A 14,725-nucleotide genomic window follows, 5' to 3' on the forward strand; every position below is an offset into this window, starting at 1 on the left:
GTCCTGTTCCCTCTAGTCTTCAGAGACCTTGCTCCCTCTAGCCTCCAGAGGCCCAGTCCTGTTCCCTCTAGTCTTCAGAGGCCTTGCTCCCTCTAGCCTCCAGAGTCCCCGTCCTGTTCCCTCTAGTCTTCAGAGGCCCAGTCCTGTTCCCTCTAGTCTTCAGAGGCCCAGTCCTGTTCCCTCTAGCCTCCAGAGGCCCAGTCCTGTTCCCTCTAGCCTCCAGAGGCCCAGTCCTATTCCCTCTAGCCTCCAGAGGCCCAGTCCTGTCCACTGACTCCCAGGGATAAATGGAGATAATGGGAAATATACAGTACCAGTCAAAAGTTTGGACACACCTACTCATTCAAGGGTTTTTCTTTATTTTTTAAACTATTTTCTACATTGTAGAATAACAGTGAAGACATCAAAACGATGAAATAACACATATGGAATCATGTAGTAACCAAAAAAGTGTTAATCAAAATATATTTTATATTTGAGATTATTTAAAGTAGCCACCCTTTGCCTTGATGACAGCTTTGCACACTCTTGGTATTCTCTCCACCAGCTTCACCTGGAATGCTTTTCCAACCGTCTTGAAGGAGTTCCCACATATGCTGAGCACTTGTTGGCTGCTTTTCCTTCACTCCAACTAATCCCAAACCATCTCAATTGGGTTGAGTTCGGGTGATTGTGGAGGTTAGGTCATCTGATGCAGCACTCCATCACTCTCCATCTTGGTCAAATAGCCCTTACAGAGCCTGGAGGTGTGTTGAGACATTGTCCTGTTGAAAAACAACTGATAGTCCCACTATGCACAAACCAGATGGGATGGCGTGCCTTGAATTCTAAATAAATCACTGACAGTGTTACGAGCAAAGCACACCCACACCAACACACATCCTCCTCCATGCTTCACGGTGGGAAATACACATGCGGAGATCATCCATTCACCTATGCTGCGTCTCACAAAGACATAGCAGTTGGAACCAAAAATCTCACATTTCCACCGGTCTAATGTCCATTGCTCGTATTTTCTTGGCCCAAGCAAGTCTCTTCTTATTATTGGTGTCCCTTAGTAGTGGTTTCTTTGCAGCAACTCCACCATGAAGGAATGATTCACGCAGTCTCCTCTGAACAGTTGATGTTGAGATGTGTCTGTTACTTCAACTTCGTGAAGCATTTATTTGGGCTGCAATTTCTGAGGCTGGTAACTCTAATGAACTTATCCTCTGCAATAGAGGTAACTCTGGGTCTTCCTTTCCTGTGGTGGTCCTCACGAGAGCCAGTTTCCTCATGTTTTTTGCGACTTAACTTCTTTGCGACAAAGTTCTTGAAATTTTCCGGATTGACTGGCCTTCATGTCTTAAAGTAATGATAGACTGTAGTTTCTCATTGCTTATTTGTGCTGTTCTTGTCATAATGTGAACTTGGTCTTTTACCAAATAGGGCTATCTTCTGTATACCAACCCTACCTTGACACAACACAACTGATTGGCTCAAACGCATTAAGGAAAGAAATTCCACAAATTAACTTGAATTGAAATGCATTCCAGGTGACTACCTCATGAAGCTGGTCGAGAGAATGCCCAAAGTGTGCAAAGCTGTCATCAAGGCAAAGGGTAGCAACTTTGAAGAATCTCAAATCTCAAATATATTTAGATTAGTTTACTACTTTTTTGGTTACTACATGATTCCATATGGGTTATTTCATTGATGTCTTCACTATTATTCTACAATGTAGAAAATAATAAAAATAAAGAAAAACCCTGGAATAAGTAGGTGTGTCCAAACTTTTGACTGGTACTGTATATTCCCTTTCGGTGATTCTTATCAGCACCTCACAACCCTTTCAAGTTGCACACTCCACTCCCCATCTCCCGGAGCAGTGCCTGAGAGTCTAGGGGTACCATAAACCGGCCTCTCAAACCCTCTCTGACCTGTGTGACTTGGCCCTGATTGGTTGACATGGCAGTTGCTATGGCAGTTGGTAGGGGTCGACACCCTTCTGACTCTCCAGGTCACACACCTCTCAGTATCCTTCAAGCAGTTGCAGAGACAGCAGCAAGCTAGAGATCTTCTCGGATCCCAAAATTGAGATCCAAACCTAATTGAATCCGTTAAATTCCTAACTGACCCAAACAGGATCCGGTCATTGTTTTAGAAAATCAATGTCCGATTCGGATACAAGGTTGACCAGATTTGACCAAAAACATATCTGAGCTGAGAAAGAATCAGATCCAAATTGGTCTGTATCCAACCCAAATGTATCTGTATCCAACACAAATTGGTCTGTATCCAACCCAAATGGGTCTGTATCCAACCCAAATGGGTCTGTATCCAACCCAAATTGGTCTGTATCCAACCCAAATTGATCTGTATCCAACCCAAATTGGTCTGTATCCAACCCAAATTGGTCTGTATCCAACCCAAATTTGTCTGTATCCAACCCAAATTGATCTGTATCCAACCCTAATTGGTCTGTATCCAACCCAAATTGGTCTGTATCCAACCCAAATGGGTCTGTATCCAACCCAAATGGGTCTGTATCCAACCCTAATTGGTCTGTATCCAACCCAAATTGGTCTGTATCCAACCCAAATGGGTCTGTATCCAACCCAAATGGGTCTGTATCCAACCCAAATGGGTCTGTATCCAACCCAAATTGATCTGTATCCAACCCAAATGGGTCTGTATCCAACCCAAATTGATCTGTATCCAACCCAAATTGGTCTGTATCCAACCCAAATGGGTCTGTATCCAACCCAAATTGATCTGTATCCAACCCAAATTGATCTGTATCCAACCCAAATTGATCCGAAAGATGAAAAATGCAGCTTTATTGCGGCGCAAGCCAACAAAATGGTTTTGACTTGTATGGCAGTGAAATTTAACATGCATTTTCGGTTGTATCTAAAATAATTGATTTGTGTTGTACAGCTTAATATTTTCATGACATCCCTATAGTATGACGGAGAACATTATGACGTTTTCTTATTTCTGCTGACCAAATATTTGAGTAGGAGGATTTTTTATGTAATGATCATAGCCTGCCTGACTGAGAGCAGCGAATAGTTCAGTTTTGTCTGTAACCTAATACTCTGTAGGCCTAATATTTTACTGAGCAACATTACAATCTAGCCTAGTATTAATAAATACTGATTTAGACTAAAGGTAGGCTATAACCTGTTTGACCAGCATGCTTCAAATTCAAAATACATTTTGAATAGGCTACGGAAAGATGGAGACTCCCATCTGCATTCTCATGTCATTTTCAACAATTGGGATTTGTAGGTCTAGGTAAGTATTCCTGCTATGACAACACTATAATTGGATGTAGAATAGTGTGAGGTTTTCAGAGATCTCTGTTAATTTTGTTTCTGTTGACCACATGTTTTAGATTAGAGGATTGTTATGTGGTGATTTTAGGATGCAAGCAAGTGCTGTGTGTTAGACATATTTTGGTAGGCTATTTCAACAACTCAAGTCTAACTCATCAAATCAAATTGTATTGTCACATGCGCCGAATACACCTTACAGTGAAATGCTTACTTACGAGCCCTTAACAAAAAATGCAGTTTTAAGAAAAATAAGAGTTAAGTAAAAAAATAAAAAATAATAATAATTAAAGAGCAGCAGTAAAATAACAGTAGCGAGACTATATAAAGGGGGCACCGGTACAGAGTCAATGTGCGGGGGCAAGGGTTAGTCGAGGTAAATGCAAATAGTCTGGGAAGCCATTTCATTAGCTGTTGAGGAGTCTTATGACTTGGGAGTAGAAGATGTTAAGAAGCCTTTTGGACCTAGACTTAACACTCCGGTACCGCTTGCTGTGTGGTAGCAGAGAGAACAGTCTATGACTAGGGTGGCATGAGTCTTTGACAATTTTTAGGGCCTCACTCTGACACCGCCTAGTATAGAGGTCCTGGATGGCAGGAAGCTTGGCCCCAGTGATGTACTGGGCCGTATGCATTACCCTCTGTAGTGCCTTGCAGTCAAAGGCCAAACGGTTGCCATACCAGGCAGTGATGCAACCAGTCAGGATGCTCTCGATGGTGCAGCTGTATAATTTTTTGGACCCATGCCAAATCTTTTCAGTCAACTGAGGGGGAATAGACTTTGTCGTGTCCTCTTCACGACTATCTTGGTGTGTTTGGACCATGGTAGTTTGTTGGTGGTATGGACACCAAAGGAACTTGAAGCTCTCGATCTGCTCCACTACAGCCCCGTCAATAAGAATGGGGGCGTGCTCGGTCCTCCTTTTGCTGTTGAACACAAAAATCTCTTTTGTCTTGATCACGTTGAGGGAGAGGTTGTTATCCCGGCACAAAAAGTTAATCGTTGTCGGTGATCAGGCCTACCACTGTTGTGTCATCGGCAAACTTAATGATGGTGTTGGAGTCGTGACTGACCATGCAGTCATGAGTGAACAGGGAGTACAGGAGGGGACTGAGCAAGCACCCTGGGGGGGCCCCGTGTTGAGGATCAGCGTAGAGGATGTGTTGTTACCTTACCCTTACCACCATCATGTCAACTGTGATATCTGTCAGCATAAAGATGAGTGGCAAATGTATGTGTTAGTTTCGTGGCTTTCGTTCAAAATAAATAATACATAAATGCAGAGTTAACGACACATTAGGTTAGAGCATGGGACTAATAACCGAAAGGTTGCAAGATCCAATCCCTGAGCTGACAAGGTAGAAATCTGTCGTTCTGCCCCTGAACAAGGCAGTTAACCCACAGTTCCTAGGTTGTCATTGAAAATAAGAATTTGTTCTTAACTGACTTGCCTAGTCAAATCAAGGTAAAAAAAAAAAAAAATGACCGTTTTGTTGCTCCCAGCCTATAGACAGAAACTAAAACAGGAAACGCTGGTGCTCAGGTCTGTTCAACGCTGGTCCGACCAATCTGATTCCACGTGTCAAGATTGCTTTGATCACGTGAAATGGGATATGTTCCGGATTGCGTCGAACAACAACATTGATGTACACACTGATTCGGTGAGCGAGTTTATTAGGAAGTGCATCGGTGATGTTGTACCCAGGGCTACAATTAAAACATCCCCAACCAGAAATTTATGAATTGATTGATTGATGGCAACATTCGCACAAAACTGAAAGCGCAAACCACTACTTTTAATCAGGGCAAGGCGACCGGAAACACGACCGAATATAAACAGTGTAGCTACTCCCTCTGAAAAGCAATCAAACAAGCTAAACGTCAGTATAGAGACAAAGTAGAGTCGCAATTCAACGGCTCAGACACGAGAGGTATGTGGCAGGGTCTACAGTCAATCACGGACAACAAAAAGAAAACCAGCCCCATCGAGGACCCCGATGTCTTGCTCCCAGACAAACTAAACAACGTCTTTGCTCTCTCCTTTACCGCAGCCAACGTGAGTAAAACATTTAAATGTGTTAACCCTCGCAAGGCTGCCGGCCCAGAAGGCATCCCTAGCCGTGTTCTCAGTGCATGCGCAGACCAGCTGGCTGGTGTGTTTACGGACATATTCGATCTATCCTTATCCCAGTCTGCTGTTCCCACATGCTTCAAGAGGGCCACCATTGTTCCTGTTCCCAAGAAAGCTAAGGTAACTGAGCTAAACGACTATCGCCCCGTAGCACTCACTTCGGTCATTATGAAGTGTTTTGAGAAACTAGTCAAGGATCATATCACCTCCACCCTACCTGACACCCTAGACCCACTCCAATTTGCTTACCGCCCTAATAGGTCCACAAATGACGCAATCGCAATCACACTGCACACTGCCCTAACCTATCTGGACAAGAAGAATACCTATGTAAGAATCCTGTTCATTGACTACAGCTTAGCATTTAACACCATAGTACCCTCCAAATTCGTCATTAAGCTTGAGACCCTGGGTCTCGACCTCGACCTGCAACTGGGTACTGGACTTTCTGACGGGCCGCCCCCAGGTGGTGAGAGAAGGAAACAACATCTCCACCCCGCTGATCCTCAACACTGGGGCCCTACAAGGGTGCGTTGCCAGCCCTCTCCTGTACTCCCTGTTCACCCATGACTGCGTGGCCATGCACGCCTCCAACTCAATCATCAAGTTTGCAGACGACACTACAGTGGTAGGCTTTATTACCAACAACGGCGAGACGGCCTACAGGGAGGAGGTGAAGGCCCTCGGAGTGTGGTGTCAGGAAAATAACCTCACACTCAACGTCAACAAAACAAGGGAAATGATCGTGGACTTCAGGAAACAGCAGAGGGCACATCCCCCTATCCACATCGTAGGGACAGTAGAGGAGAAGGTGGAAAGTTTTAAGTTCCTCGGCCTACACATCACGGACAAACTGAAATGGTCCACCCACACAGACAGCGTGGTGAAGAAGGCGCAACAGCGCCTCTTCAACCTCAGGAGGCTGAAGAAATGTGGCTTGTCACCAAAAACACTCACAAACCTTTACTCACAAACCTTTACAGATGCACAATCGAGAGCATCCTGTCGGGCTGTATCACCGCCTGGTACGGCATCGGCTCCGCCCACAACCGCAAGGCTCTCCAGAGGGTAGTGAGGTCTGCACAACGCATCACTGGGGGCAAACTACCTGCCCTCCAGGACACCTACAGCACCTGATGTCACAGGAAGGCCAAAAAGATTATCAAGGACAACAACCACCCGAGCCACTGCCTGTTCACCCCGCTATCATCCAGAATGCGAGGTCAGCACAGGTGCAACAAAGCTGGGACCGAGAGACTGAAAAACAGCTTCTATCTCAAGGCCATCAGACTGTTAAACAACCATCACTAACATTGAGTGGCTGCTGCCAACATACTGACTCAAATCTCTAGCCACTTGAATAATTAAAAATGGGATGTAATAAATGTATCACTAGTCACTTTAAACAATGCCACTTTATATGTTTACATACCCTACATTACTCATCTCATATGTATATACTGTACTCTATACCATCTACTGCATCTTGCCTATGCCGTTTGGCCATCGCTAATCCATACATTTATATGTACATATTCTTATTCATTCCTTTACACTTGTGTGTATAATGTAGTTGTTGTGAAATTGTTAGATTACTTGTTAGATATTACTGCATGGTCGGAACTAGAAGCACAAGCATTTCGCTACACTCGCATTAACATCTGCTAACCATGTGTACAGTCGTGGCCAAAAGTTTTGAGAATGACACAAATATTAATTTCAACAAAGTTTGCTGTATTTAGATATTTTTGTCAGATGTTACCATGGAATACTGAAGTATAATTACAATCATTTCATAAGTATCAAAGGCTTTTATTGACAATTACATGAAGTTGATGCAAAGAGTCAATATTTGCAGTGTTGACCCTTCTTTTTCAAGACCTCTGCAATCTGCCCTGGCATGCTGTCAATTAACTTCTGGGCCACATCCTGACTGATGGCAGCCCATTCTTGCATAATCAATGCTTGGAGTTTGTCAGAATTTGTGGGTTTTTGTTTGTCCACCCCCTCTTGAGGATTGACCACAAGATCTCAATGGGATTAAGGTCTGGGGAGTTTCTTGGCCATGGATGGACCCAAAATATTGATGTTTTGTTCCCCGAGCCACTTAGTTATCCCTTTTGCCTTATGGCAAGGTGCTCCATCATGCTGGAAAAAGCACTGTTCATCACCAAACTGTTCCTGGATGGTTGGGAGAAGTTGCTCTCGGAGGATGTGTTGGTACCATTCTTTATTCATGGCTGTGTTCTTAGGCAAAATTGTGAGTGAGCCCACTCCCTTGGCTGAGAAGCAACCCAACACATGAATTGTCTCAGAATGCTTTACTGTTGGCATGACACAGGACTGATGGTAGCGCTCGCCTTGTCTTCTCCGGACAAGCTTTTTTCCAGATGCCCCAAACAATCGGAAAGGGGATTCCTCAGAGAAAATGACTTTAACCCAGTCCTCAGCAGTCCAATCCCTGTACCTTTTTCAGAATATCAGTCTGTCCCTGATGCTTTTCCTGGAGAGAAGTGTCTTCTTTGCTGCCCTTCTTGACACCAGGCCATCCTCCAAAAGTCTTTGCCTCCCTGTGCGTGCAGATGCACTCACACCTGCCTGCTGCCATTCCTGAGCAAGCTCTGTACTGGTGGTGCCCCGATCCCGCAGCTGAATCAACTTTAGGAGACGGTCCTGGCGCTTGCTGGACTTTCTTGGGCACCCTGAAGCCTTCTTCACAACAATTGAACCGCTCTCCTTGAAGTTCTTGATGATCCGATAAATTATTGATTTAGGTGCAATCTTACTGGCAGCAATATCCTTGCCTGTGAAGCCATTTTTGTGCAAAGCAATGATGACGGCACGTGTTTCCTTGCAGGTAACCATGGTTGACAGAGGAAGAACAATGATTCCATGCACCTCCTTTTGAAGCTTCCAGTCTGTTATTCGACCTCAATCAGCATGACAGAGTCATCTCAAGCCGTGTCCTCGTCAACACTCACGCCTGTGTTTTGGGGGATTCAGTTCATTTGCATGGCAAATAAGGATTTTGCAATTAATTGTAATTAATCTGATCACTCTTCATAACATTCTGGAGTATATGCAAATTGCCATCATACAAACTGAGGCAGCAGACTTTGTGAAAATTAATATTTGTGTCATTCTCAAAACATTTTGCCACGACTGTATGTGACCAATAAAATTTGATTTGATTTAACCCTTACTCTAAACCTAACCATAGCCCTAACCCTTACTCTAACCTTAACCCTAACTCTAAACCTAACCCTAAACTTAACCCTAACTCTAAACCTAACCCTAACTATAACCTTAGCCAAGCAATTGCTTATCAACAGATAGTTTGTTGATAGTATGACCATCTGTAGAGCATCTACAGATGGAAAATCCGGACTATCCAAATAAAGTGTGACCTTGAATTGTGTACAGTGCATTCATTACCTCTGTTTCTGTTCATTACAGAACCACTACCATTCCACTACAGCCCCATGTACCTGAAAGTTCCTGTGTTAACTCTTGGGCTGCCTTATTCCCCCTTTAACCAGGGGTGATGTCAAATACACTACAAGTTCTCCTGCAACAGGGTGATCAAATTAAGATCCTACATCTGTATGGAGTATCCACACACTCGTTTCACTTCTTTGAAGTACACTGCAAGAAGTGTTACATTCACAGTGTTAATGTTTTTAACTTGTATTTTTTTTAGAATTTGTTTGTTTCAACATCTGTGTTTTCGCATGTACATTGATTGTTATTGATCTTATGCTATGCAAAGATAAATAACACAATATTCTAAACAATTGCAATCTGTAAGTGGTTGGATTTACAAAGCAAACAGCAAGAGTAAAAATGTACTCTGACGGAGTTGTTAATTCAAAACAACACAAGAAAAGTGTAAAATGGCATGGGAGTGAATTAAAAACGACACTGAAAGGGTGAAATGGCCATAAATGTAATAATAATCAACCCTATGACCAGAGTAGTTTTAACTCAAAATGGGGGTGGGATCATATAAACCCCAAAATGCTGTTGAATTTAAATCCATGGGAGTTGAATTACCTCTTATTGCGATTTTACTATGTGGACTAGGCTGGCACACATGAAACATTAGGCTCCATGCTGTCATGGGGCCAGAGTGGAGAGCAGAGGACAGAAGAGGGGAGGGGTAAGACCCCTTGGCCCTGGTCTCTTTGGCCCCTGTGGGTGGAGGACAGCCGCAGGGACCCGTGAATCCCTCCTTATGTCATCTCCTTTGTTGACCACAGTTATCAAGCACAGTACCCTTTTATTTCTCATATAGTAGTAAATCAATCCAATCTCACCGTCCAGAACATTCTATCCTCTCCAACTGAGCCCGTCCTTTTCTATCCTCAGCCCTTTACATGCGCTCTCTCCTCTCACTTCATTTCACCACATATTTTGGAGAACCCAGAGCGCGCGCAAACACACACACCATAAACTGTCACAGACCAACAGACTACGCCTCACGTATCCTCTCAGTCAGTCCATAGCATAGCATCGCCACAGGCATATGACAACTTAGAGAAGTAGTGACAATAACAAGCTGGCTTTAGACTCTCTGTGGCTTTGGGGTCAGTTGCAGTTAGGTGACTTTCTCAGCACGTACAGTATTCTCTAAAGAAGGGTCAATTGACTTGGTCAAATTTACCTTAAGGTCTGCTTTTAAACTCCTTATAATGGTTATACACAAGTGACTAATACAACGTTAAAAAGTTCTGAGGTTTATAGGGAGTTTATAAGCAGCCTTTTCCAGTTTTAGCCTAAAGTTTACTCTACGCCTTAGAGAAAGCCTTACCTGAGTAGATGTTAGTGTGAGCAGTGACATTGGCCTCCTCTTCCTCAGCTCCATACACTTCCTCAGTTTACAGATCTGGTGTCCAGTCCTGCGGTTCAGACAGCAGCTACACTGGCCACAGTTGATCTTCCTTAGGCACGGCTCACACCCTCCACACCTACTCCTCTTCTTCCTCTCCCTCCTCTGGATGATCCGTGGGGTTCGGGGCAGAGATATGCCCCCGTCCAGGTGTCCCAGGTCCAGGCTAGGGTGTCCAGGGGGGCTAAGTTCCCCATATCCAGTCTCTGACTCAGTGTCGAAGGAGTAGGAGGATTGGGTGCTCTCAGAGCTGCAGGAGAAGGAGAATGAGAACTTGGAGCTAGAACTCTCCTGGTTAGGGATGCAGGAGGTATTTGGCACTGAACCCAGATCAGATACAGAGACAGATGCAATATCTGTGTTTGGTTCAGACCCTATGTTTGGTTCAGACCTTGTGTCTGTGTTTGGGAGTGATGGTTGTGGCTCATCTTGGTTGTACTTGTTGTGAGTCATTGGACCAGAACCCAGGTCACAATCAGAGACAGATACAATGTCTTTGTCTGGTTCAGACCCAGTGGTGACGACGTCTTTCTTTGTGTATGGGAGTGATGATGATGATGGTGGTTCTTCTGGGTAATTGTTCTGGTTGTTTGACAATGGACCCAGGTCAGGTACAGACACAGTGATGGGGACCTCCGCGTTGGTGTACAGGTCTGACGATGATGATGCAGATGATGAAGATAATTTTACATTGAGGTGATTGGATGACTCTTTGGTCTCTTTGTCCACTGGTCTGAGAAGTTGTCTAGCCTCTGGAGAGACAGGGCTCTCTGGGCTCTGACCGGGTGCTGGGTTCGCTGGGATTACACATAGAGACTTGTGGGGTTCACTGAGGAAGGCAACTGAGAGACTTAGTGATACTGGGTGCACTGAGGTCGTCTGTGATGTCTCATGGAAAGTAGTTGGGACTTTTAAAGGTTTATGGATTTCAACAGTTTGGGTAGGTTGGATTAGTTTTGCACCTTGGTTCAGAACCTTAATGTCATGTGACATTGTGGGGTGAAGTGTAAAGGTCGGGTGAGGATGAGGGAGAGGGGGTGACACCAGGTCTGAGGTAGCTGGTTCAGCGACAGATGGGGGATGGACAGGTGATTGCATCATCAACACATCATCCTGCAGAGGTGGCATTTGGGGCTGAGAGACAGAAATACTGGAGCTTGTGTCTGGAGGTCTGCTGATAAACTCTCTCTTCTCCAGTCTCTCGTCTTTCTCCTCTCTTTCCTTGGTCTCCTTCACCTTGACTATCTCCACTCTCTCCTCCCCCTCTGCTTTCTTCTTTTCTTCATCAGTCTTCTCTCCTTCCTCCACTGCTTCCTCCTCTACTGCTTCCTTTCCATCCTTCTCCAACCTCTCCCCTCCTCTCTGCTCCTCTGCATGAGTATCTCTCTCTCTCTGCTCGATCTCAATCTGCTCAGCTCCAAGGTTAATCTTGGCTTTGTCTTCACCTTTAGGGACGACTGACACTTCCTGCCTCTCATCACTGGTAGAGTCACCAAGCTCATGGCTCTGGTAGAATTGCGCTGAATTGCCCTCACTAATATTATTGACTAGCTTTTCCTGTTGTTGGTCAACACTGATGGGGTCATTGAGCTCAGAGTGTTTGCCCTCACCACTCTGGCTGAAAGGCTTATCGTGTGGGTCAGTACCAACGACGTCACCATTATGGGCAACTAACTCTTCATGTTTGTCATCACTAGCTGAGTCATCAGTTCTCAGGTTAAGAGGTTTGCCCTCACCATCATGGCCGACTCCTGGCTCCTGCTGGTCAATGCAGGAATGGTCATCAAGTTCAGTCCTCTGGTTAGGTTTGCCCTCACTATCATGGCTGACTCCTGGTTCCTGCTGGTCAACACAGGAAGTGTCATCAAGTTCAGTCCTCAGGTTAAGAGGTTTTCCCTCACATTCATGGCCGACTCCTGGTTCCTGCTGGTCAACACAGGAAGGGTCTTCAAGTTCAGTCCTCAGGTTAAGAGGTTGGCCCTCACTATCATGGCTGACTACCTCCTTCTCTTGGTCAATCATACTACCAGGGTCAGACTCCTCAGGTTCTTGCTCAATCCCTCTTTCGCTCCATCTCTGACCCCTTGCTCCCCTCGCCCCCCTCCCTCTGGCTTTCTTCCCTCCCCTGCTAGGCTTTACCGTCAGGGGAGGAAACTTCTTGGAGCACCCCATGCCCCGTAAGGACATCCTGCGCCCCGGCGGATCCTCTCCCACCCCATGCTGGAGCAGAGGATTACCCCGGCTCCTTAGCCTCACTGATCCTGTTACATGCACAGGGGCAAGGTTAACCCTACCAGGGGACCCCCCCGGGACCTGACTGCCAAGCCTGCCAACCCCACTCCTCCCTGGGCTTCTGGCCGGCTGGGCCTGGGTCCTGGTTGTGGATCTTCGGGGTGGTTTCGGTGTCAACTGTGGGCTCTCAAAGGCTTTTCCTCTAAACTTGCTGGAGTTGGAGATCTGCCTCTTGGCGGTGGTGGTGGTGGTTGTTGTTGTGGGTATCACCTTGCAGCCATTCCTTGTCTGTGGTGGGGGTTGTCTCTTAGGGGGTTTGGGAGTAGGAGGCATAGTGGAGGATGTGAGAGGGCAGAGATGGGGCAGTCGGCATGGGAACCAGGTGAATGGTTGTTCTCAGCTGTGCTACAACTTCAACTTTTTTTTCTTCTCTTCCTTAATTTTTTTGAGAGTGGATTACTGGCTTACACTGACACTCATATGTTGATTTATTTTCCCACCATGTTGAAAACCTGTGCAAGGACCTGGAGGGAATTGATAAAGAACATAAAAAATATGTTAAAATAACTGTCTGTTTCTCTATTAGTGCACTATATAACACTATATAACACTATATAACACACCCAAACACATCCGTGTTTGACTGACAACACTAAGGAGAAAACTTTTTTATTTTCCTAACAAAACATGCCTGGTCACACGTTTTTTTTGTATGTCCTGGGTATAATAGAACCCAATTGTATAATTTGTAGCAGATGTTTAGAAATCTTGAACTGCATGGTGTTGCATTCGGGCAATGAAGCGTGTGACTGCAAATAGAACATGTATGAGGTATCAGGTGTAACTATATGGGTTAGTTGTATAGTGTTGAAGATTGTCGAGTTACCAGCCGTCTTTCACTTTCAACTGATCATGTTCAATAAACTCGCCTTGTGAGCCCACTTTAGGCTACTGCAGTTTTCCCTACTGTGTCCCTTTAACGAAAGGAATGGCGCCGGGCCTGCCGGGCCTGCCGGTCCGTATTTGGCTTAGCCGACTAAACAGTTTACAACACACACATTTACATTACACACCACCTTGTCAAAGCAATGATCCGTGAAGTAGAGACATGCTTATTACCATGTAGTTAACAGATTACACAATAACCCTTTCCTATAAATAAAGGATTCATTGCAATATCAATAATATATTTGCATTATTAATCAACATGCTAAAATCTCCAAACGCTCCTTCTTCTTCCGCATGGCGGTGGTATTTATTTTATATTTAGGCTAAGCCATTTAACAGTTAAAAGGCAGAAGTGAAGCCCTTTAAAAAGTATAGGCTGCCACACAACACCGGACTTGGCTCGCGGCCTACTTTTTTACTGCACGAGTTTCAGACGGAAGCGTAATGACAATGTTGTAACCAGCTTGCAACACTTTTGCCGCGTCGAGTAGATTTTCTTGCACTTGACCGAATGTCCGAAAAATATCGAGTATTTGACACTCGTGGCATTGGATGGCTGGCTAAGCTATTCGTGAATGTCACAAATAACATACGTGTTGTTGGTTTATATGTTATTTACACGTTGACTTTAAAAGGCAGCTCAAATACTTTACATACCAGAGAGACAGATGCACTGTCTGAATTGCTAATAATATTCCACTCCTGATAGACACTGACGATCATTGTATTGGTTTCACTCGGAAAATATGGCTGGTTAGTAGCTCTTCTTTACAACGCTGATACAGTGACACAATCTACCAATACCGTTTTTATCAACACGTATATAGCCATACTGAATAAAACACAATTTAAAGCGTAAATCCTTCTTGTGTCAATCCATTCGGGGAAGCCCTCTCTCCCTCCTCTCCCAGACGCGACCTACGGTCTCGAGTCAACTCAGCTCTGGAGTGAAGGGTCATTGGGAAAACCTGGAATGGAGCATTTGTCTACTTTCTCTAATGAGTAGAGGTAACAAACTACTATCAAACTACTTCAAACCCTAGATAACCTTTAACAAGCTAATGTTTTGCTTCATATTCTGTATGGTTTACAACTGTGTAATAATAACAGCTTTAAAATATGTTTTAGAACTGTGTAATAATAACACCTTAAAAACACTAACCTGCTCCACAAAAGTACTATTTGACCCTATATGTAGGAAATTATTA

The 14,725-nt window shown here is 44.6% G+C and overlaps 1 protein-coding gene across 2 annotated transcripts in view; it reads right to left on the reverse strand.

Annotated features, from left to right (window-relative positions):
* Nucleotides 1-14,452, reverse strand: part of LOC115134959 (methylcytosine dioxygenase tet3-B-like) — a 99,776-nt gene extending 85,324 nt beyond the window's left edge. For both annotated transcript variants that reach the window (XM_065023085.1, XM_029669080.2), the window contains exons 1-2: nucleotides 14,175-14,452; nucleotides 10,260-13,093 (exon numbers count right to left, since the gene is read on the reverse strand). In XM_065023085.1, coding sequence (XP_064879157.1) covers nucleotides 10,260-12,902 — 2,643 coding nt within the window. In that variant the 5' untranslated portion in view covers nucleotides 12,903-13,093; nucleotides 14,175-14,452. The remainder of the gene's footprint in view (nucleotides 1-10,259; nucleotides 13,094-14,174) is intronic.
* Nucleotides 14,453-14,725: the final 273 nt, after the last annotated feature.

This window comes from Oncorhynchus nerka, linkage group LG10 (assembly GCF_034236695.1).
Source record: "Oncorhynchus nerka isolate Pitt River linkage group LG10, Oner_Uvic_2.0, whole genome shotgun sequence".
Classification (NCBI taxonomy): Eukaryota; Metazoa; Chordata; class Actinopteri; order Salmoniformes; family Salmonidae; genus Oncorhynchus; species Oncorhynchus nerka.